The sequence below is a fragment of the Maylandia zebra genome, linkage group LG17, assembly GCF_041146795.1.
Source record: "Maylandia zebra isolate NMK-2024a linkage group LG17, Mzebra_GT3a, whole genome shotgun sequence".
Lineage (NCBI taxonomy): Eukaryota > Metazoa > Chordata > Actinopteri > Cichliformes > Cichlidae > Maylandia > Maylandia zebra.
The window spans coordinates 29,051,487-29,076,450 of record NC_135183.1 but is presented as its reverse complement, the minus strand read 5'-3'; the positions used below and the strand labels follow the sequence as shown (position 1 = coordinate 29,076,450).

The window sequence follows — 24,964 nt, the reverse complement described above, 5'->3', positions numbered from 1 at the left end:
ACGTGTGATCGCTGACAGTGAACATGTTCCCCTCCGACAACAGAACCCCAGAAACCCAGCAGTGTCGATGACAACGCACACCCCTGCCTACACTACTGTGAAGTTTCAATTACCGGTAGACTTGCTGCCTGACTGCTGCCAGTCACCCTGACGGGGACGGGAAAGACAAGCAATCCCACCAGGGTGCTGCAGAGTATCCTGGTTACACTCGTTAGTTATCATAAAATATAGCTGGTTGCATTCAATGTCATGTTTAGACACACATAATAGTTTTTTGCAGATAAGCGGTCATTCAACAACATTTTTTTTCCGCTGGATTGAAAATGCAACGTTCAAATAAAGTAAAAGCAGTAAAAGAAGAACAAAAACAGCAGATAGAAATGAAAAGAATAATTAAATGCTAAAAACAATGGTAATTGTTCATGCCTTCCTTAAAAGATTCCCAAAACAAACTGGGATTTATTTCTTAATCTTGTTTCCCTTGGTATATAAATAACAACAGTGAATTATAAATCAATTACTGGAAGTCAGGATCCAGACCAAATAAAGCTAAATCTAAATCAATAAAACCTAAAATGAAACCAAACCTTAGTTTAACCCAATGTCTTGGGGCAAATCTCCAGAAGAAGTGTCTCTGTAATTGGTGCAGCAATGGTTGTGAAGGTTATGGCTATTATAGGTGAGCATGGGGAGGCATAACTGCTCACAACACCGCTCTCATTGTGTGTGAAGTAGAAGAGGGAATGTATGGTGTTCTGCTGCTCACCGTGACCTGTATCTTAATGAGGGGGACAAATCAATACTATGCTGGACAAAGAGCTACTGCTGCCATAGACAAAGGGTTTTTTAGTGGCAGCGAACATGGGAGCAGGGTTCAGGTCAGCTTACATCTAAATGAAACATTCTGAAATTCATTTTAAGCATAAACACCTTTTTCTGGCTTAATATTTAAGTCAGATTATTCTTTAAGTTTAAGATCGCATGCTGTTGTCACTTTTTTGCTTAAGTTCTGATCTTCTTTCGTCATGTTTTCTTCTTCTTTCTTCCTCCCATATTAAATCAACAAAGAATAAAAAGTCTTCCACCATCGGACAGCTAGATTGATTGATGACAGATGCAATGTTTACTCATGTAGCCGACGCTCTCAACTATTTCACTTTCTACAATGCTGAAAAAAAGTACACTCTCATTTCTCTTGACACCAGATATGCCAGTGGGCTAAAATAAATCCAGCAGTTTTCAAAACATTCTTACTTGTACTGGTAATTTTCAACAACAAGTCAATTTTTTTTCTGGGAACACAGCAGAATGGTATCTATAACTCACTCTGAACATATCCAGTCAACACTAGACTTAAAGCCAAAACACGTATTATATATACTGTGCATGTCAAATGGCTGTGCAAATGACTTACAACATCAAAATTAACAGTCAATTCAGTAACAAAGCACTTTTTGTGGAATGAGGATAAATCAAGAAGATAAATAGTGTATAAAAGCAAATATGAGGGGGATTCAAAACTCATGAACCACTAAACCAAATGAATAAATCCTAAAAGTTAATAGGGTTGTCACTAACGATGTCAACAAAACTGATACTTCCAGTATCTTCGACGGCAAAATCCTGAAAATGTGACAACTGAATAATTGCAAATAGCTAAACGAGCTTTACTGATCTCCTGAAAATCAAGTCAAAGTGTCAACTTTTTTAGAACCCTACAAGGCAATACATGTGGTGTGAAGAAGACTAGTGCAATAAAGACTGAAAAATCACTGTGAAAAGGTTCCCTCAGCCAACATAATCTATGCTTACCCATAGGGCTGTGCGATATGACCATAATCTCATATCACAAAAATTTAACATTTCCTGTAAATTCTGTGAATCTCGGGCAGCTCGACTTGCGGGAAGTGTTTCCAGCTGCGCGTCATGTAGCTGGAGTCGAGTGTTTTAACCGATGCATGAAACTATACATTTTTAGACATAAGTTGTAACGGCCGCCGTTTTCTTTGTGAGTATTTATTACACAGCGTGCTGCGGGGAAAAGCCTGTTCTAACGTTTGAGTCTAAGGTTTATTTTTTAGCACCGGGCGGCTCTTTTTTACTTCTCATCCGTAAAGAAGCTACTCTTTCACGTGATTCAGTTTATTTTGAAAAGTCTCAACAGGATCTTGAACTTTATTGTGAAAGGTTTATGTGGAACATAAAGAAGCGGACACGTGATGCTGTTACCGTCATTGTTGCTAACCACAACGCATAAAAACAGGCGCTTGTCCATCCATAGTGTGGTTATATTAAATATAAGAGAAAGAGAGAACTTTAAGAAATTAATATAGTCACTACAGTGACCATCAAAACGATGAAAAAATATTGCCGTTTTTATATCGTCATCCGATATATATATATCGTTATATCGAACAGCCCTACTTACCCATAACCTCACCCGAGAGCTCTTTCTTAATAAACTTATTGACTTTGTCCTGCCATTGGAACTAGTTTCTCTTTTAAATTACTGATACTTATGCTCTTAACATCAATGCAAATTTAATTCGATGGGTAATCTGTGCAGAGTTGCTCAACTGGATGATCTGAAGAGTAGTTAAAAACAATACATTTGAGAAAGAAATTAAACGATTCAATACACTTATTTGCTGACATTTTAAATTGACCATCTTAGCATTTGATTTTTCTTTTGTTAACAAAAAAATATGTCACACAAAGACATCGATGGGCTTAAAGACAGACAGGCAGGGGATGGACCCAACGCAACACAACTTGTTTAATGTTTCATCAAAGGTGAGCTCACTGTGGGTAGTAGACAATCCCGGAGTTTGACAAACACGGAGTAAAATGACAATGGGTGGGAGACGTCTTGGGCGAGAGGCTGTCTTTTAAAATGCAAAAGTCCATTTCCAGTTGAAAAGAACATTGGCTGCGTGCAAGCGTCTGACTTGACAATTACATGAGTGGTGCGAACGGCGCTGCGCCTCCACTGATAACCCGTCACATTCTATTAAAACTCCAGCACTCCAAAAGAATGCTCGAACGGAAGAAAATTATCACAGGCGCACACACATACGCAATTTTAAAACAGTAAAACCTTCTGACGAAGATTCTTTAGCTGCATTATGTCTGCTTTAAAGGAAGGAGAGACAAACTGGAAGGGGAATAGCAACTATCAAGTGAATTTATGCAGAAAATATAGCTTACAAAGAACGGAACAAAGAGTGAAAACGACTGTGTGTACGCTCTGGCTGCTGCTGAATGCTAAGCTATTGCAGAGTTATCTATCTGTAGTTTCAAAGGCTCCTAACGGCCTTAGGTTAGCCTTGGGGCTACAAGCAATAACTTCACAGCTTTAAGGAAAAGTTCTCTTAAATGTAGGGAGTTATTACTTCAGGAAGATACGGGCAAAGATACGCACAAGGACTTTCCTCTGTGACAGTTCAGTAAGACGCACCACCCCCTACGCTGCTGCTCCATATGTACAGTAAAAGGTGTTAACTTCTTGTCCTTCCTTTCCTTTAACTGCATCCTGCCTCTCATTTGTCCTGCCTTCCTCCCCATGAAAACAACAGAAATTAAATTACAGAAAACTTATGACTGAAACCGTTTTCTTCACAGAGGCTGAATGGAAAAGCACATCGCATCATAAGTCTCCCATCCTCACCATCTCTCTCGCTCATCACCTTTATTTATTTTTTAACTTTCGATCTCAGCAGTTCCAAATGAAGGATCCCTCATACACTTGTCCCGCGGCTAGGAATCACGTCAACGCTTCTCTCGTCCTCTCTCTCTCTCTCTCTCTCAACAAAATGATTCATTTTTCTATTACGCCGATGAACGTGTGAAATGAGCTATATAATCAATAACATAGGTTTGTAAACAGCAGACACACTCCAGGGAAAATGTGTTTTCTTTTTGAAAATAATACACTGCCTGTGTGTGTGTGTGTGTGTGTGTGTGTGTGTGTGTGTGTGTGTGTGTGTGTGTGTGTGTGTGTGTTTGTGTGTGGTAAAGGATGCTCATCTGACAATGTTTACAAGGGCAATTTGCAGGAAATAAAGACACAGGCAGCTCAAAATGAAGGTAAATTTCATAACGGCAGCAGGATGAACAGGCCGAGATTTAAAAAGAGGACAACAATATCTACAGCAAAGAGCTGTTTACTTACTGTACTATGTTTAAAGTGTAAGCCGTGCTGTGACACCGTGCTATGAGTTTTTATAATGCAGAAAAAGCTTTGATATATACCGTGTTGAGAATGGGTAGAAAAGGAATATATTCTATGAATTGCTGCTCACGGTGATGCTCACAGCCTAACATTTGTCGCTGTACCACTTATGCTCTGCGTAACCGCCAAAAGGTTCACTTCAGAGTGCAAATGTGTGTGACAGAGCAGCAATGTGTGAAAATAAAATGGGACCCTTTATGTACAACCTCAATTCCAAAATAGTTGGGACGCTGTGTGAAATGTAAATAAAAAGAAGATGTAATGATTAATGAAAATGAACCCAGATTTTATTCGCAGTAGAACGCAGCAAACGTAACAAATGTTTAAACCGAGAAAAAAAAAAAAAAAACAGAAGGTCATTTTGAATTTGCAACACATTTCAAAAAAGGTGGGACAAGGCAAAGTTTACCAATCTGAAGCATTCCCTCTTCTTTTAATAACACTTAGTAAACTGGGAACTCAGGAGAACAGCTGCTGGACTTTTGGGAGAGGGCTGTTGTCCCATTCTTGTCTAACAGAGGGTTCCAGCTGTTATTCTTTTCATGAGGGTTGGTGAAAGGTCTGGACTGCAGACAGTTCAACATCTAAATTCTTCTACTATAAAGCCATGCTGTAATAGATTAAGTATGTATCTTTGGAACTGTGATTTTAAAAAAAATCCTCTCCTCTGAAAATACAAGTCTATACAATTTCTTCTTTTTGAACTGTAGTGATGAGATACATGCACACACATCCCCATCCATCCATCAAACATGACTATTATTTCGGACAAGAACAAACTTCCTCTAACAACAGCTATAACCCAATCTGCCATGGGAAACACACCAAAGTGACACCTTGTGCATATCTCTGGAATGCACAAGGTGTCTTTAACAAAACAGCAGTTTGTTTTAGAGATGGACCGATCCGATATTACGTATCGGTATCGGTCCGATACTGACCTAAATTACTGGATCGGATATCAACGAGAAATAAAAAATGTAATCCGATCCATTAAATATCAAAAAAGCACCTCACAAAACTTGCGACATGGCGTAACTCGGCTCATAACCGTAGCATGTCGGAGCAGTGTGCTCAGGTGATAGAGCGGTTGTGTGTATTTGTAGCCTCAACCAGCATTTCATCTCCAGGAAGTTATCCCAGAGAGAAGTAAAGCAAGTGTGTAATGTTTGTAAAGCATTCCCATGTTAAGCTTAACAACCGATATATGGAGCGACTGCCTCTTCTCTCTCCCTCCCTCTCCTGCTGCTACTTCAATCGTGAAACTGATTAATGATCAGCTGATCGGCTTTTCTGTCGTGAGTCTGTCTCTCTTTGTTTTTGGCCCACTTTGCACCAGAAAGAGGAAACCAGCGGCTGAACAACAGCAGCACGTTTAAGCTTGATAAGCTGTTGTTAGAATTTATTTAATATTACTTTCTACACCAGGATCTTTTTCTAAGTAGCTGACGGTTGGTAACTGTGCAGGGGCGGATCTAGCAAAGTTTAGCCAGGGGGGCCGATAGGGCATTAACAGGGAAAAGGGGGCACAAAGACATACTTTTCTTTCTTATTCTCATTTAAAAAAAAATTTCACCCTGCATCAAATTAAAGTTGATTACATTTGATTGATTAAAAAACACACTATATCAGATTCATATCGGTATCGGCAGATATCTAAATTTATGATATCGGTATCGGACATAAAAAAGTGGTATCGTGCCATCTCTAGTTTGTTTGACACTGCACAACACTCCTGTGCCAGTTCCAGCTGACACTGTTCAAAAGGCAGGGCATGTCCTGTACAGCTAAGCAATCAGACATAAAGCTAACACAGCCATTAGTGGTCACATTCACACTTGCCTAACAGCAAATTAATCTAACCTACGTGTGTTTTCACAGTCAGAATGAACCTTAAGCACTCAGAGAGAGCACGTGCAAACTCAAACACAGAAAAGCTCTAGCCACCATGTTTTAATGCCAGTGTTGGTCATGGTGCAGATTTAGATTCATGTGCATTTTAAGATGCATGAAACTGTTAGCAAGATACAATGAAATTGCCACATTCACAGCAACATATTAACTACTTTTTTTCAAGGACTTACTAATAAGTGAGCACGGAGCTTCTCATCCTCAGCAGCAATCCTCTCCCGTATGAAAGCCTGCTGAAGGCTCTCTTGGACCGCAGCTCGCTGTTCAGACAGGAGCCTGGACACTTCACCATGCACTTGGGACTTAGCCTCAGCATGTGCCTGTGTTGATGCCCGGGCCTTTTCTGCCTCCACCCTGTGTATCATCAAAAAAAAAAAAAAAGTCAAACATTTCTACACCTTTAAAACCACTTAAATGCCATAATTTCATGTATAAATTAGCATGATTAGCATAATTTAGCTTACTGTACATTCATACATGCTTCCACATTAGGGAGAGAAAATCTGTTACATTGATACAACACGTCTGTATATGTGGCGCTTCAAAATCCAGTTTTCTATGTTTATTAAGATCAAGCCACAACAAATGAGCTTCTTCAGTGTTTACAAGACTACTTATATTCACATGACAAGGAGTTCTGAAAACAATTAAAAGGTCTCAAATGTAAATACGGTGCTAGTGAAGCAAACAGTAGATATTGGCAAATATTTCTGTATATGAATTTTATTTTAATCAAACATACATCCATAAATCCATAGACTGTATGTAAAAGACAGAAGTAGCCACCGCAACGTCACCCACCGGTTTGCAAAGTCAGATTTTGAAAACTTGATTTTAGCATTTTGGCCATAATGATAACATTACATGCTCAAAAGACACGAACACCAAAAACCATAATAGAGTCCAATCCAGTGACCAGAATTAAATAAGTGGAATAAGTGGTTACCTCCTAGCCAGTACATTTCTAACAATAATAATTAATTATAACTCTGAATAATTACATTTTCCACACTAGGAAGAAAGAATTTCCTACACAGACCAAAATTATTTTTTGTGACAGGCTGTAAACAGTGTATTTACATTTTAACACGGCCTATAAACTAACTTGCTTTTGGAGCCAGCCTCACATGGCAAATCAAGGAACTGCACTGTTTGCCAATTTCATGTGGGCTCATTTTTTTCAGCTTTGAAGGTTGATCCATACTCATGTTTTTGCTATTCCACAAAAAGGACAGCTTTGAAAAGTAAGGGTAAATCAAAAATAAAAAGTTATAAAATTCACAGTCAAGTGAAACTGAAACCATTTATCAGATGTCTATCAGAGTTTATCAATTCTTTATAGTGAAGCTAAAGAGTGACTTTACAGTAAATAAATAGAAAACGCTAGCATTTAACCACAAAAAAGGAACATCAACCTTATGAAGCAGTAGCATAGACTGAGGCAGTATGCACTCCGCAGACACAGGACCACCGTTTGAACCCTGTCCCTGGGTTCTCATAGTTGCCTAGCAACGCACTCCCTATTCAGTGACAGTGTGCTTGATTGAATAAGGAGGAACATCCCTGAAACCCTGAAAGTCTTCCTCTGCTCGGAATCAAACAGTCACAGCAAGGTAAAATAAACAGAACAGACAGAGCGAGAGGCAATCTGAATTATGACAGACTGAAAGAAGATGGTGAGGATGTTAACAAACATCTGCATCACAAAAATCCAAAGAAAGCCCTGAAAAACACTCTTGACGTGAATGAAAATGAGTCAAAACAAATTCCTCCGCATATGAATCAGCCATCTACAAACCTCAGCAGAGGTCTCACTCATCTCTTATTGTATGATAAGCAACGAGGAGACATTGTTAAAATCACAGCAGGTGTTTCTAAATTGGGATTCATCAGAATAAGTAGTTCTTCCCATTTTATTTCATATCTTCACAAGAATTCAAGTACAGAAAAGTTAAATGACTCATTTACAGACTCATCAGGTTTGTGCATTATGGCTCATTATGATAATTTAAATGGATCATCCTACAAAGCAAGTGTATAGTGAGAGTCATGGGTGGCTTCCTCAACTCATGGTTATACTTTCTTGACATTACAAACACCTGATAGGATTTCATCTTTTATTCCATTTCAAAAGAATCACATTATCTCTTCATTCACTTGTGAATACACCGAACATTTCGACAACCACGATGGACAGATTTGACTGACCATTCCAAGACCTCGGCTTTGAGGAAATGATGGGTAGGTCGGGCTAATTAAAGTATGTATGATGTCTAAAAGCTGCAATACCATTAAATGTTGAATAAAGTCAGGTTACATGGGGACCCAGATGAAAAGCCTGCAAGAGAGACAAAAGTAAGGAGAGTGTGTGAGCAGTGGCGACATGACATGTTTGGCCCTGAGGAAGTGAAGCAAAGAAGAAGTGAAGCACAGAGTGAGAGAAAGAGATGGAGAGAGACCAGCCATGTCCAGTCTCACAGTCCACTGGGCTGCACACGTCAGCAGACTCCATCCATCATCAGGCTCCGACTCACGCACACACAGACACACAGGGTGCCTCCTAATGGCCTTTTACATTCACCATTTCCCCTCCGATCCACGCTTCCCTGCTTGCACTGCTAATGCACCTAAGCTACCTTTATCCAACAAGCTATTGCTAAAACTATGACACATGACTAGGGATGGGTATCGTTTAGGTTTTATCCGATACCGGTGCCAAATCGGTACTTTTGAAACGGTGCCGGTGCTCAAACGGTGCTCAAACCGGTGCTTAAAGAATGGAGAACACAAAATTGGTCCAAAAACCTCTCATGGTCAGCTAGTTTTTTTGTAAAAAGATAACAATGTTAGCCTTTTCTGCAGCTATGGGGCATATATGGTATCACTCTTAGCTGGAAGCAGTGCTTAAACAATGGAAAAAATACAAACTTTGTCCAAAAACCTCTCATGTTTAACTGTTTTCCACTTTTTCTTTGGTCATTTTAGCCTTTTTGGCCAGGGTGAAGGGAGTATCTGCCTTCAAACAAGAAGACAGCCGCATGTAGCTATGATGATGTTTGCTAGTTCACCTTACATGCATTAATGTAATAACGTGGTTAGCCTACTCAACGTAAATTACACACGAACAACATTAAGCTACTCACGCAGAGAAGAACGGCTGCTGCTGCCATCAAATACGGCGCATTTCTCGGCTTTTAAAAAAAAAAAACGCTATGCGTCGCCAGGTGTTTCATCGGATTCGAGGTGTTACTTCCTTTGACAGTATCACAGTATCAGCTTAAAGCACTTGTTGCTGCTGAGTTTGCATATTTTGCTGTGAAGTACAGCCAGACTTTTGACCGCTTTGCCTTGGGCATTTTTAATCTGTAGCTCTGCATAAAAGAACGTACGTACCTGGGCCCGCCTACTATCCTCGGAAACGTAAAATGATTGGCTAGAAGTGTGTCACAGCTCAGGGAAAAAAAGCACCGAAATAAAGCACCGAAATGTGCGCTGCTTTTCGGTCTGGTTACTACCGTTTATGTCAGAAATGATGGCACCGGACACCGGTACCCATCCCTACACATGACTGACTGAATATCACTCTTCTCAAGAAAAAGGGTTTGGTTTCAGTCACGTGGGCCACTAAAAGCTACAAATTTCACATTTAGGACATGACAAGTCCGACACTTTTAGGAGAATAGAATTCAGTAAAAATGTACCCAATGAGACGTTTGCCATTTGCCATGTAAAAAAGGTTCATAAGTTCTTCAATAGATGATAAGGAAACTTTAAAATAGCGTGGTTTGTGTTGTTCTATGAAATATTGTTTTTCCATGGGAGTAGGTGAACTAAAAAATGTAAGCGATTCATATCACCTACAAGAGATCCTGACAAAGTATCAAAAGCTACCATATGAACAAAAGAAAGAAAGAGGGCCAAGAAAATAGACAGCCCAGCAAAAAAATCTTTTTTTTTTAACCGACTTCCTCACAACTGCTAACCCAAGCAAAGACTGCTATCACTAGCAGGATGCTATCTGTCTGCTTCACCTCTATTGCTTTCCAGTCATTATTGCCCTGTCTCTGGGATATTGGACGCATTTTTCATTCGACTGTAGAAGATTGACACTAGGAGGAAGAGAGGGGGCTTTGAGGTAGAGAATGGTTGAACCACAGACGGAGAGGGAGAGAGAGAAAAAAACAACACGTACAGAGTGCAGGAGAAGGGAAGAATATCATGTCTTTGGAGGATAAGTGGATGATGTTTGGCCGGGTTCAGGACAGAAAGAGGGAATCATTTGGCCGAGTAACCAGAGCTTTGATTGTTCCCTGGCTCAAGCCTTAAAAACAGAAAGATGGAAAGTCAGAACCACTGAGGAATCATTATTTTGAAGAGGAACAGAGCACAAGTAGGTCGAACTGTGTCGACCTTTCAAGAAAAGAACTCGCCACATTCGTGAGGTGACCTTGAACAGATGGACTAAGGAATACTTCGCTTCTTTAGGGCACTATTTTTAAATCTGGCAGACATCAGATCTGTGGCAGTTCATACGGGAAAAATTATACGTTGATTTTGGAAATGAATTAAAGGCAAGCTTTGTGTGCATAGTCATCCGTAGTCATCACACTTTCCAAAAACAAAAAGTCGAAAACAATGAGTAGAAAGAAGATTTCAAAAAATGCACTTTGCAGCTAAATATCATTACCTTTATGCAAATATCAAAACAAAGGAAAGTTTAAATCCATGCCTCCTGTTAACTCAACATTAGTCATCATCCTTATCTCTCCTCAGCTCTTCACCCATTAATCCTTCCTGTTGTCTACCTGTCATCTGCACAAGATGTGTCTAAATACAGTATTGAATACTGACAGGCCTGCATAGCAGTGCAAGCTCAACCCAAGTGCCTTGAAACAAAAGCATTTAAAGGCCCGATGCAATATTGATGTAAGGAATAATGTCGCAGAACGCTGGCTATGAATATTTTATAGAGCTATGCACTCGCTCTGACACACACAAACGCGCACATACACCGCACCTGACAGTGGGTGCTATCAAACACTGTAGCAGAGTTACATATAAATGCTTACCCTGACAATCAGTTTCGTGGGAGGTTTAATGCAGAAAACAGCAGAAAGAACATAAAAGCCTTATCCCACTCTTACTTTACCGAAAACTATAAAGACACAATCGCAAAAGTCTTAGGAGCTACAATCAAGCCTTATCAGTAGCTAACACTTTCAGTTTCACCTGATTTCTTCTCCTATCAGACAAAGTGAACGGAGCTCCAACTCCCAACTGAGCAGAATAAGTTCAGAGGTCTGATGCTTATCATTCTGTGCAGGAGTGTCTTATGAAGCTAAAAGACTGGGATGATATTAGAAATGACATTTTAACAACCAAACTCCCTAAAACCGATTCTACAGATATTAGATTTGCTGCTAGAGTGGACAGACTCAATAAAAATAACCAAATACATCAGCAGTATGCTTCCATACTAAGAAATCCAGATGTCTGATTTTCGTTGTTGTTGCTTTACAGTTCAATGGCATTGGTACTGGCCTAATAAACTGGCGATAGGAGTAGTTTCGCAATAATATGATTAATTTTACAAGAGGCATCATTTGAAAGAAAGAGCTCTATAGAAAAGATCTCATCATGCAGAAAATCAAAGATTGAAATGACTGCATCACACACACATATACAGATATGCTGAGAAAGACATGTTGAATTTATTTAACAAAAGAACTGTAAGGGTGCTTACTTACAGTTGGTGCTGCCCTATAAGCTCTCGGTGTCAGAGTAGTTATCAGGGATGCGAACAGATTGTTTCTAAGATGCTCCCTGCAATTATTGAGGAATTTCCAGTATAGGGTTCAGTGCTCAGGTGTAGTTGCCACCTAGCTGCTGATTTGGTGTGGTTGTTTGGCAGGGCAGGGAAGGACTGTTGCAAGGTGTTTCCAGGTTTCACACATGTTACATTGGCAGTACTATTTTTGAGTTCTACTTTTACAGGAAGTTTATTTTACAGAGAAGTTCCATAGACACTTAATTCTTTACAATTTATGAGAGCGGCCTAATCAAAGTGGCAGCCATACATACTCTCAGCTTTTTAAAATGCAAGAAATACATATGATATCAAAGTTCACTAAAAAAAAAAAAAATCAGCATCAGTACGTTACGAGATTGGTTGATTTAAAGACACTTGTTAACCTGCACGTTTCCCAATAAGTGCTACTTCAGGTTTGCTCTAAATACTCAGTTTCAAACAGTTTCTTTCAACTATTGGCTCCGCATGATGCCAGTTTTGAAGTCATCTCAGACACAGGGCTGTGGATGTGAGCAAAGAAGACCCAAGGACTGCAGAAGGACTGGATGCTTTTCAGGGAAAAACTAAGCACACCTTTTCTATGCACTTGATAAAGTGAGTGATAAAGCAAGTTTGACCACTTCTATAAAGGCAGACCTTTTATCATTTTACTAGTCTGGAGCATCAAGTGTGCAATTTCTCTTTCAATGCGCAGAAAAGCTGTGAAAAAAAAAAGTTTTGCAACCTCAGTACCTGGGCACCTTTTAAGTTATTAACTCAAGCATGAATTCCTCTGTATACCAAAGTATTCAAGAGTCAAATGTGAGGCCATTTGTATGACAACTAAAGCTTGGGCCAAACTAGGTCATGCAATAGCACAATGATCCCAACGACATCAGAAAATCTACAACAGAATGGCTGAAAAAAAAAAAAATCAAGGTGTTACAATGAACTGAAGTTCAGCACTGAAAACTGAAATGCTGTGCCAATCATACTTCCACAGTGATGTTGGAGCCTGATAAAAATCATACAGACAAACTATTACTTCAAGTTATTCTTACTAAATGTCATTCTAGTGTACAAGCAACTGAACTAATAGTTTTTCACAACTAAAGCTTTATCCACATGACTGTAAAACAGCTACTTTAGCAGAGTGCACAAACTAAAACATGGAGTTGGAACAGAGCATAACAGGTCCATTTAGGGTATTATTATTGGTATTCCAGCCATATTATTTTTGTCATAATACAGGTAGTTTCTGGTGATAGTTACAGTGTAAGGGGTTGGCTAGATTCAAAGTATCAACTTAGCAGCTGTTTGATTATTTGGATGCATGTGGCGTGGGCATACAGTCTTTCATTATCGGTACTGTTTCTATTCTGTTTGTATGCTTGCAGGTCTTTGTGAGCTCTGTTTAAAAGGGCTAAACAAAATACATGATTACTAATATTAGGAAAACCACTTTTATTCTCATCATCTCTACTGTTATTATTACTACTGTGGGTGTGACAGTACTACAAAGTTGCTACATCACAGTATTCACAGAATGTGATAAAGATGAAACGGTACATAATGCATTCAGACTAGTAATGTCGTCGATTTGGATGCAATTTGGGATATAATTACTGTGCAGAAACAACGCGGGCCAAATCACGTCAAATTCAGGACCTTTGTTTGTTTGTTTCTAAATAACCTCACAACACAAGTCTTTTGAAAGTTGTGCCAGCTTTGTGTGTGTGTGTTTCAGCATATGTCTGTGATGTGAAGATAAAAGATAAAAATAAACAAAATGTTAGAATCTGTAGGATAGACCGTCTGCGTCTGATCTGGGAGCAATAAAGAATTTAATAGACAGCATGGTTAACAGGGTGGGAAGACGGAAGCTCGGAGAGAAGGTCAGTGTTCTCACTCAAAAGTCTGACATGCAATTATATTGCACAAGCCAACACAGGCTGCTTGACTACATGTTGAAATAATGCGAAGAAGTTTTGTAACAACTAACCTCTGAGTGTTAGAGTTGGAGATTCAAACACATGCATTTGATGCATGGGGAGGGTGGCAGTGAGAGGGTTGAGGGTGGAGGTGAGAGGGTGAGGTGAGGGAAAAGTATTGAGAGTTTGATATAAATAAAAAGGATACAGGAGAGAATGAAAAAAGAAAGAAAGAGAGGAAGACTAAAGTGCAAGTATAAGAATGGCAACGGGGAGGAAAACTTGAAACAGAAGAAGAACTGGATGAAACAGTGATGCAGAGCGTTACAGAGCAGAGTCAGGTTGGTGTAAGAGTTCTCTTACCCTCATCCCTCCTTCTCACATCCTTTCCTCTGAGTCGTTCTGCTCTGATGCCTCACAGAGAAACGGCAGAGGCAAATCTTCTCCCTGCACCCGCTCCTTGCAACAAATCAGTTTAGGCTGCACCTAAATGAACTCAGAACTCAGAGCTCTTCCTTCACTCCTACCAGAGCAAAACATGCAAAGCCAGATCTCCGGAGTTCATTTACGGCCCCGGAGCCAAGCACAAGAAATACTGCCTAATCTAAACACCGCCGATCCTCGAATATCCCAGGAACTATCTGCCTGAACAGAATACCGCGCAGAATGGAAACAAGAAACAATATTAAATGAGAGAAATAGGAGAGTAACCAAAAAGTAGCTATCACAGGAAAAAGGACAATCCATCAAGGCTTTTGACTGTTTCTGTTTGTTTTTTTCAATCCTGAATGAATCTGTAAGACTTATAATTAATTAGATCATATGAATAAAATCCGACTCTGCTGGCATCCTGACCGACTATTTGCATTGAATATGACCTCGACGTTTTGGGATCACGCATCTTGTGTAAATCCGTTCTCCTCAAGTATTCTTACATTTTTCTGCATTCATGCGGTGCAGCAGTTTCACTGCAGGATTCTTTAACTAGTGAGCAGTGAGATAACGAGCAGTCCTGCTGGCATCGCTTTGATACACTTTCACACCAAAAAAAACACAACTTTACCTGTTAGTCTAATTTTCCAGAGGAGGAAAAAAGAAAACAATTACAGAGTCCTCGCTGTGTCTTTCAATCCAGCAGTGACCACCTTCACTATGCCTCGTTTGTTTTTAACAATATAATACTACCTGTAAAGTAGTTACTATCTGCACATCTGCACTGTAAGAGGGTGAAATATTACAGCAAATTAGTCATGATTTGACAACCCAGATGAGGGGGAAAAAGACTATGTGTTCCGCTCATCTATTTATGTCCAGCAAAGTTAATTTATGTTAACAAAAAGAAGAGGAAGCCATTTTTAATCTTTAACTATGGCGTTAAGCACAAAGAAAAAAGTACTGTCTGTTTCTTTTAATGTAACATTTTAACTAGTCTGCCCATAAAGATGACATCTGACGATTTCCCCTCTACCTTCAATGAGTAGTTTTGACACCTCAGCATGTATCAATAAAGATGTGGTTTGACATTTATTATAATAGTTTCCAGGTTTTTCCACTGGGATCTGCACAGGTCGAGACCACCCTCACTAACTTTGGATGCACACCCAGTCATTTGCCCCATAAGCAGGCCTGAAATATGCTTTTAACTTCCACTGTTCATGTAGCTTATTTCATTGAACTGATAAAGAACAAATGCCCTGAGGCAGGTCAGGAGATATAACAGCAATGATAAAAATGTATATGTATTTAGAGTAGAGAAGGTGCTGCTAGTATGACTTTATGTTAATTCAAAACAAAGGAAAGAAAGGAAGATCATCACAATCTACAACCGTAACGCAAATGACGGATGACGGTCGAAGCAGAGATGCCCAGAGCTCCCTCTCCCCAGCAACTTTTTCCAGCTGTTCCAGGAGGACACCAAAGCGTTCCCAAGCCACCCAAGAGATATAATCTCTCCTGTGTAGCCCAAATCTGCCCTTGGGCCTCCTCCTGGTAAGACATGCCCAAAACATCTTACCTAGGATATGCCCAAGAGGTAAACCTAGCCAGCTGTTTGAACCACCTCAACTGGCTCCTTTTAATTAGAAAATTTGTTTTCCATTGCAAACCCCACTGGCTGCAGTTAGTCTTGCCTTTTAAACACTGCTTTTATAATCCGATTACACTAGGAAACATTTGGTGTCAAAGGCTCTAAAATTAACACCCACCGTGCACCAAATGAAGATAGATTTTCCATTTGGTGAATACAGCTCTGAAGGCTGCTAAAGGTTACCCAACACACTGCAGTTAAAAAATGCTTGCACCAGAACACTCTTTTAATAAAAAGCAAGAGCCTCTACTGTATTTTACTTATGTCTTTCGCAGGTGCACCGCTTCTGTCCTCTGCTGTCTGTGTTACAGTTTAACAGAGGGGCCAAGCCCATGACTCAAGACCGTTTCCCCTGCAGATTCAGTCTCTGAACTGTCACAACCTAAAGGCAATTTATTACAGCACCCAGTTAAAAATGTGCTTAGTGTGTTGATTATTCTTCTACCTGTCCCCGTGTCTGATGAGTCAAAAAGGCACGGTCAGTGCCACACATAAGTAGAGTAAATATGTAACAGGATGTGATTTTACTAGGCTTGAATCAGATGCTACATAATCCCTATGAAATCTGAACTAACTGCTTAGCCAGTTCTCCCTTTAAAAGCTCTCTTCAAAGCCCAGAATACCCTTAAAAGCTGTTCCATGTATTATTGCCTGCCAGCTGCTAACTAGGAACATGAATAGACAGTAATACAAATGGACAGAAATAATGAGCAAAGAACGGACCCAAGAAAAAGCAAATGGCAAAAAAGGCCACATTAAACACTGATCTGAATATGAATCTGCACACGCACACATGCAACTAACACGAGGGTAACTGTTTGTTTACCATTCCAGTTCAGTTAAGACTTCTAAAGAAAATGCAGCCCATGCCAAGCACAAACAAGAATTGAGGACTTGAAAGCCAACTATGATTTCAGTTAATTGCTAGGAGGGCGTAATTTTTGGGCACTTACTCCTGTGAACAGACATCAATAAGTGAGCTTCAGGAAGCAGTTACATAAAAATGACCAGAAAAAGAAAAAGAAAATCAATAGACAAATGATTTCTCAAAACCACTTGTTAATTTCACTCTCATCTCGAATAAGCCTAAAAAAATGAGGCTAATCGGCAGGCTAACACTACCTACCTCCTCGTGTTCTGAAAGATTTGCCCAACCCCCCCAATACCGTACAAGAGCGTGTTTAGAGCCTCATCACAGTTGTTCATTCAACATCATCCAGGCCCATTAAAGAAAGAGAGCAACTCGATTATCCAACATTATGGTATGTACACCTGCTACTTTAGGGGGGAAAAGAAAAGGATAGATGAGAAGGGAAGGAATAAAAGGAGGGTGGAGAAGAGGAGTGCGAGAGATGGAGACTGGAATGTGCCCCTCGCATGAAGAGTGCATTTCTTCATCAGGAAGGGCTAATGAATCACCCACTCAACACCCAGGAAATTATCTCAGGATAGCGCCCCCCTTTCTCAGACATGATTAATTGATCAGAAGAGAATGAGAGAAGGGGCGAAACACAGGGAGGGGAAAAAAGTGCTGATGCACTTTGGAAGAGAGGTAAATTGGAAACAGCGGGGAACGGAAAGACTGGTGCTGACCTTTTTGACTATTAATGAAAGTGAAAAATGGTTACATCTGAAAATGTCTGAGCTTTCTTATAAAAACCTGGAAGAGAAATTGACACTACTGCAGTAGCTTAACTCCAGCTGTCATGGCCCACAAGGAGAAGAAGGTGGTGGTGGTGGGGGAATAGACAAAATACCCAACAAACAGGGAACATCCAAAATTCTGACTTTAAGGAAAAACAAGAATCTTAATTTGAGCAATCAATCAAAAATAAGGCAACAAAAAAAGACTAATTTTCCATATTTCTGTTCGTTAATCTCACCAGGCTTGCAGCTCTTGCGCTACCTTGGCCCTCTCTTGCTTCAAGTCTTTATACAGCTCATCAGCGATCTTCTTCCTCAGGGCCTCCTCATCGGCTTGACAGAAAAAGAGAAAAAGGAGACAAAGAAAGCGAGTTAAAGATAAGAGATCCAAGTAAACAGCTGCTGTTTGTGGACATGAAAAGCTGCACCAATCAGTAAATGTGCAGTTCAGATTCAACATTTAACCAGTAATGATTCAGGCATGTACGCTGTGTTTTGTCTAAGCGGAGTAGTTTGTTGCTAAATTGCTTAAAGACAAAAAACTGTTGTCGGGCAGGGCTGCAACTAATGATTATTTTCATTACTGACTAATCTGCTTGATGAATGAATTAATCATCTGGTTTCAAAATGTTAGAAATGAAGACAGATGTTATGCTAATGAAAAATTAAAGACTATAATTTCTCACCGTAAAGATTAAGTCTACAAATGTCTTGTGGTTGCAAACAAAAAGCCCAAAATGATAGGATACAGACCAAAAAAGAAATAAAAAATACATTGAAACCCTGTGATAAAGTGGCTAAAACTATTATTTTTAAATAAAGTAGTTCTCGCCACTTTTATTTTTGTCAGAATTTCAGCTCTATTACAGAGTGTTTACCGAGTGCAGCGACTTGGCACAGAAAGCTTGGTCCCTACAGTCTGTATGTGTAGTTGGTGTCAAAAACAGTCACAAAACAAACTTAATCCAACAAAATGAAAGCACACATACGGCTTAAACACATACAAAGCAGTGTATACACTCGCGCCATGCCACCCCGTCTGCATATATTCATGTCATGGACATCATACGTGTATGACTCCATGTCCTCGGCGGTTTATCTTGGCAGGTAATTAAGCATGAAAGTAAAGATGCCAGCCAGCGACCAGGCCGAAACGTGCTCTGAAGACAGAAGCACCATGCAGTGTGCTGCACCACTGCAGTGATAGAAGGGCGGGGGGGGTGTCTGAGTCTGTCAAGATTACTCTCACAACGCATTAGTTAGATAGCATAATCCCTATTGTCAGAGTCTATTATTACCTGAAAACATGCGGTAACAACAGGAAACGCAAACTTAATTCCAGATTAATCAGATTAACACTAGGAGAAAACAATAAGAGCAGAAATATACCCAGCCGTTCTGCATTTGCCATCTCGGGATAGTGAAACAAACAAGAAAAAAAAGTCTTAAACCAAATCTTACATTTTAAAAAGCTGCCATGTTTTGAGGTCATTATTATAATCATTATTTCACATCTGTCCAACATATGGATTTAGCAGCAACTGGATTCCTTAATCATTTCCTTAAGCATTAGAATGCCAACAATTCTTCAAATTGCCTTATTCACTTCAATGTGAATTTTAATGAATTTTTTTTAAATAACATATGCTTAGGATTTAAATTTAAGCCCGTCACGACTTACATTGTTCTGTTTAAAAGCCAAAGACACAATTCCTGATTAAAATACAACAGAGTAATTAAATGTTTTAAATGTCGCTCAGCCAAACCTCTGCTTCCCAGTTAAAACTTGTGCGTGTGAAACAATGTTGTTATCCGTGCTGCGACGTAAAAACAAAAAGAAGGTCATGATACTGATACTGTACAAAGATATTACTGTAGTTCGTGCAACTCGTGCCATGGATACTGAAATCTAATTTCAGTACTTCAGCAGCTTCGTACTAATTTACCCGCTTTAAAAACACACAAACCAGAAGTTGAACAATCTTGTCTTCTCTGCAGAAAACAACATATAACATGAGCTCAAACCGTGACTACGTGGGCCATCTCTTTACCTTCAGAGGATTCCTCTTTACTTACAGTAAAGCGAATGAATAAGTCCCATAGAGCGAGTTTCAGTTTGACAGGCCTTCAGAAGAAACACGAGAACAAACCGAGGCGGTGACTGACAGTTGACAACTTTTGTGCTGCATAGCATATCTTTAAAGGCAGAGGCTTCTGTCACCTACTGTCCACAGTGTGAGAAAGTAATATCCATCATGTTTGACTGCACTCAGAAGCACCATTGATCTCACTGCGGAGGAGAGTCTAATTACAACTCTGTTAAGACCAGCAGAGGAGAGACAAACCTGTAGGTCTGAAATCCTCACAGAGGCTCTGCCGTAGGCTTGCCAAGTAACACGTATTAATTATGTTTTACGACAGGTATTGAAATACGGTGCGAAATATGCTGTGATGTTGTGATTTATTATGAAATAGACTCAGATTACCCACAAAAAAAAATCCTGTGAAAATGGAAATGTACACTCGAGTTACATGGGACATTACTGACTACGAGAGCCAGCAACTCAGCGATCAATATTAATATTTCTCATCAATATCATATTTACTGTAATGTCAGGCTAGCCATTCATTCTGATTACCTTAATGCTGTGATGTGGTCAACAAAGATGACCGCACAGTTTGTCATCTTTGACTTTGCAGACTGTAGACAGTTACTCTGTGACTCTGACTCCTAATAGAAATCAACAGTTTATACCTTAAAGTTCGATGACCTGCTCAATATTTTCCTGTCAACAACAAACCAAATAACTGATTAAATATGATGAACCCACAGAGAATCTTCACATGACAATGTTTTCAGGAGCTGATTTATTTTAATGAAACGGAACAAAAGAAAAAAACAAATATACTCCACACGGTAAAGTGACCGTTTTCACAGGAATGATTTTTTTGTTTTGTTAAACCATTTCAATCTGACCTATGAATCATTCGAGCATAGGAAAGGTATCTAACTCAAGGAATGAACCAGTGCTGTGCCCGCACGTAACAGACAACTTTGCAAAGAACACATTTTAAATTGTATCTTTAGGCACTTAGCAGCCTGTCACAAAAAACACATCTGTTCCCATTCCTTTAGCTGAACTACAGAAAATGCCAATGATAACACAGCTTGACAGCCATAGTACAGGCTGAAGACTTTTGCACAGTACTGTAAATATCTGAGCATCTAAACAAATAAAAATAAATAAGAAACACTCCCTGTATATTGATTGGATACAGGACACCATCATACCTAAAATGCAAGCGTTTTATCATCTTCTTAAATCACCTATGGGAATTCCTCTTGTATTAAAACAGCGTATTAAAACAGCGAGTCAACAATTCAAAATACTTTATTTTAATACTTAATTTAAAACATGTCTATCCTTGTGCTGGATTTGACTGGATATCAAAACTGGCAGCTAAAGTCGCAGGTCATGCTCTGTCTTTATGAACTTTAAAGGTAAGGCTTCTGTTTCAGCATCAACTGCCCTTTAGAATATCTTACATTTATACTGAATATATATACCCTGTAGTAGTGCACTATGAAGATTTTAAAAGTCCTCCAAGTTCAGCCATTCTTAAGCAACTCCTCATTTATCACCACATCCTCTCCAGCCCTACAGAAAGAAGCTTCAGATTGCTAGCGGGGTCGGCAGGAGAACAGGTTCTGATATGATAAACACTGTCTGGGGTCCTTGAGGGAGGCTGGCTGGGGTCAGAGACAATTCCAGATCAACAGAGCCCGTGTCAATCCTGAGTAGGACATGTAAATGTTAAAAAGATTAAAAACTCATCATCTTTTTAGACGTGTCCCCCTCCTTCCCATTTCCACCAATCACTAAACCCTGTGGAAAAACCAAAAGAGAACGAGGCGAGGCGGTGGAGCGCGGGGCTATTGGCAGTGGAGATAATAGACGAAAGCAAATTGCGTTTCTCATCAGAAGTTTCATTAACCCCAGGACCCGCGTGGAGGGCATAATCTGTAACATTACCACTTCCTCACGTTTCTACCTCGCGTTTAGTCGAATCACTGTGCACCTTTCACTATATACAAATAGGGAAAAAGGAGGAGGAGAAAAGAAAACGTGGAGAGGAAACAAGCAGCCCCGGCAATCGGGTGAAAGTCGGATCATCTGATTTTCTCTTTTACTCCTGTTAACAAAATCTTGTGCAATGAGACACGATCTAAGTGATCGTTTTTAAGAGACAACAAGAAAAACATAACATTTATGCACAAACGTATACGGTAATCCCCCCCCCCCAAACCAAATTCTCCTTGCCTCACCTGGGAGATATCTTTAAGCAGGCTATTAGTCCAGAGCAGTGTGTGGGCTCTGGCACATGAATATTTATAGCACAATGGAGAAGGTGTAGGAGGTTCAACCTTGACTACAGTGTAATCAGCGCACACATACTGACTCAGGCCATGATTTAGAGACAGCCGACCTGCTGAGTGCTTCACTCGATACCCAACTCTCGTGGACGCGCATAATCAATGTCCGCCTCATTAAGGTCACACCCTTTGAGGATTGGGCTGAACTTTGCAACATTTTTAACAAGATTCACATTCATCATACTGTTTTTTTTTTTTCTTATTCCTTAAAAAGAGCGTGCCTAATCAATCATCCCAAGTTAGCTTTTTTTTCCCTCTCGACTCTTTTAATACTTCTGTAAACTCGGTACCTCGTGGTGACCTTGCAAAGAGGTCGACGCACATTGCTGTTGTATGACTAATACACCCTGCAGGAGGCAGCCACATACATTGATTAAAAAAATGTTAATACAGCCAAAACAAACACTATTTTGCACTGTGTGCATAAGGACTATATTCTATCGGTCCCAAGAGATCTGTGCTTCTTATCAGACTTCACATTAGTATTTATAGACTTAATGAGCAATGAAAGGAAATGGAAAGACATCAGAAATGATAAATTAATGTCCCAGAACAGACAGGTGACCACTGTGAAAACAGTAGACAGCAACGCTTCATACAAGTTAAGTTATTGTTTTATGTATCTTTCAATCTAAAAACTAATTAGAGCAAACAATGGAGTTATAACTTTATTCATCTTGATAATAAAAATAAAAGAAAATGCACTATTCCCACTCTTTTCCAAGGCAATTTATGTGACTTCAGGCTGACGGGAATCAAAGCCTGGACTAACAATGTGGAAGCTGCTTGGAACATGCAGCACTGCGGGAAACTTTCGGATTGTGCTGGAACTCTCGAGTGTACTAAAGAAGTTTAACTTTGTCCTTGTTATGTGCTAACATCAGAGAAGCATCTGATCAATTCCAAATTCATTCTGCACCACGATAAAGAACGAAAACATCCTGCTAGCATCATAAATAACGACGCTATCTGCAGCCTATCTTCTGCAACAGATGGTTTTGTACCTACAGAGCCCCGATTTCAACATCATAGGCTGAGCCTAGAAGAAACAGAGTGAGATGGTACAAAAGCAGCACAACTCTACAAAAGAACAGTAGAAAGCACATCAGTGTTGCATGCTTTAAAGGCAAAATCCACATGCAGGAAATTGTTAGTCTGGGCATGACTGGCTCTAAAATTAGAAGACAACAATAACTTCAGGACTGCAGGACTTGCTAACTGCCTTTTTCTTTAAATTACATTGATCATTTAATTACTACAACAACTTTAGAGGGGCAACTTTAAAGTTTCAGGTTTGCAAATCAAGTAGTTTATTTATGAAAACCTTTCTCCACTGAACTGCAGTTTAAGATTATTAACAATTATTTACTTCAAAACCATCTACAGCTCGCAGTTATAGATGAAAACAATATCTAGACTAATACTAGTTAACCAGGGATCATCTAACTGTTTACAGATTTGTCAAACCTTTCTTTCAACTGTGATCTTTGATTGAGACTACAGATAATATACAATGCTCAAATTATTAAAAGTACAGTCTTTCGTCAGTGTATTGCATGAAGTCAGTTACACTTCTGATCTGGTCTGTTAAGTAGCAGAAGGGGTTATTAATCAGCTGTTTTGGTGTTAGTGGAATTAGCAACAGGTCCACCAGAGGGGCAACACTGAGCCAACCCCCAAAACAGGAATGCTTTTACAGATGGAAAATCCCCAGCTCCAAACTATGACAGATCCTCCACCATGTTTTACAGATGGCTATAGACACTCACTTTTTTATCTCTCCCCTGACCGCTTGAATACATGCCACTGTGGCCATTTCTGATGATGGTGAACAGTAGATCAGTTATTGTAAGTGCCAGGTGCATTTCTCAGATTCTGTTCCAGGTCTTTGCCGTTTCTTTTTCTATTTCTTGAGTTACAGATACTGTTCCTCTGCTACTTTTTTTTAGGCCGGCCTCTTTTATCCTCCATTGACAAGTGTCTTTGGGTTTTTTTATTACCAAATCCAGTGTTATATTTGGTATCATTTGACGAATCATCTAAAGAAATGGGGAAAAATGTGTTTTTGTGACAAGCGGCTAGTAACAAAGTGTCTAAGAAACAATTTAAAACTGGGAATTTGTCTTTTATGTGTAGACGCAACACTGAGTTAGGTGCATTTCTTATGCTTGAATGATTTATAGGTCAGTTGCTTAAAAAATATTCTGGAAAATGTATGGCTCCAAAAAGTCCAAACAGCAAAATGTAAAGAAATGAGGGGTGACTCAAGACTTTTGCGCGGTACTGTAAATGCCACTAAACCACAATAAACCCAAAAGACTGACAGTGGCAATTACACATTGTCCATTTATGTTACTTATGTAGCTAAACAAAATTCTGTGTCATACCATGGAAGCCCAGTTGCAAAGTAAAGAAATGTAACACACATACACACTCTCCAACCACCTTCTTCCCTTAATGAGGCCTGGAGGTTTGTTGTGTGAAACTGCGGAGGTGTCGTTTTAATCACTGGAGTCAGTGTGGCGTGGCATAAGTTGGCCTTTTTTAATTACCTTACTGATTGAGCACAGTCAAGGATGGGGAAGCCTGCCCACACCCTGGATGCCAACCTCGAAAGAATCTGCACCTACGGCTCGTTCTGCTCTGCGTAATGAACAAGTAACATTCAAATGTCCTCTGCCACAAATGTCAAGGGATAAGGGCCATGCGCCCACACTAGCAAGACAATAAGGCTAAAACTTTACTTTGAGTAAAAGAAAAGTGGAAAGAGTGTCAGCTTTTAGCTCCGTGGGTGAGACAGTACACACACATTTTGACTGTCACTCAATTATCCCTTCATTATCTGTGTGCTGTGCACTGGAAGCCTAATACTGACCACATATTGGGACATTTAAAACAAACGGTTACCCTTTTCAACGTCCAGGAAACACAGAGCAAC

The 24,964-nt window shown here is 39.7% G+C and overlaps 1 protein-coding gene across 5 annotated transcripts in view; it reads right to left on the bottom strand.

The window, feature by feature from the left end:
* The window catches only part of chchd3a (coiled-coil-helix-coiled-coil-helix domain containing 3a), an 80,739-nt gene that overhangs the window by 52,633 nt on the left and 3,142 nt on the right, over positions 1-24,964 (bottom strand). For all 5 annotated transcript variants that reach the window (XM_014409588.4, XM_014409590.4, XM_014409589.4 and 2 more), the window contains 2 exons: positions 17,831-17,924; positions 6,316-6,496 (listed from right to left, as the gene is read on the bottom strand). In XM_014409588.4, the coding sequence (XP_014265074.2) occupies positions 6,316-6,496; positions 17,831-17,924 (275 nt within the window). The remainder of the gene's footprint in view (positions 1-6,315; positions 6,497-17,830; positions 17,925-24,964) is intronic.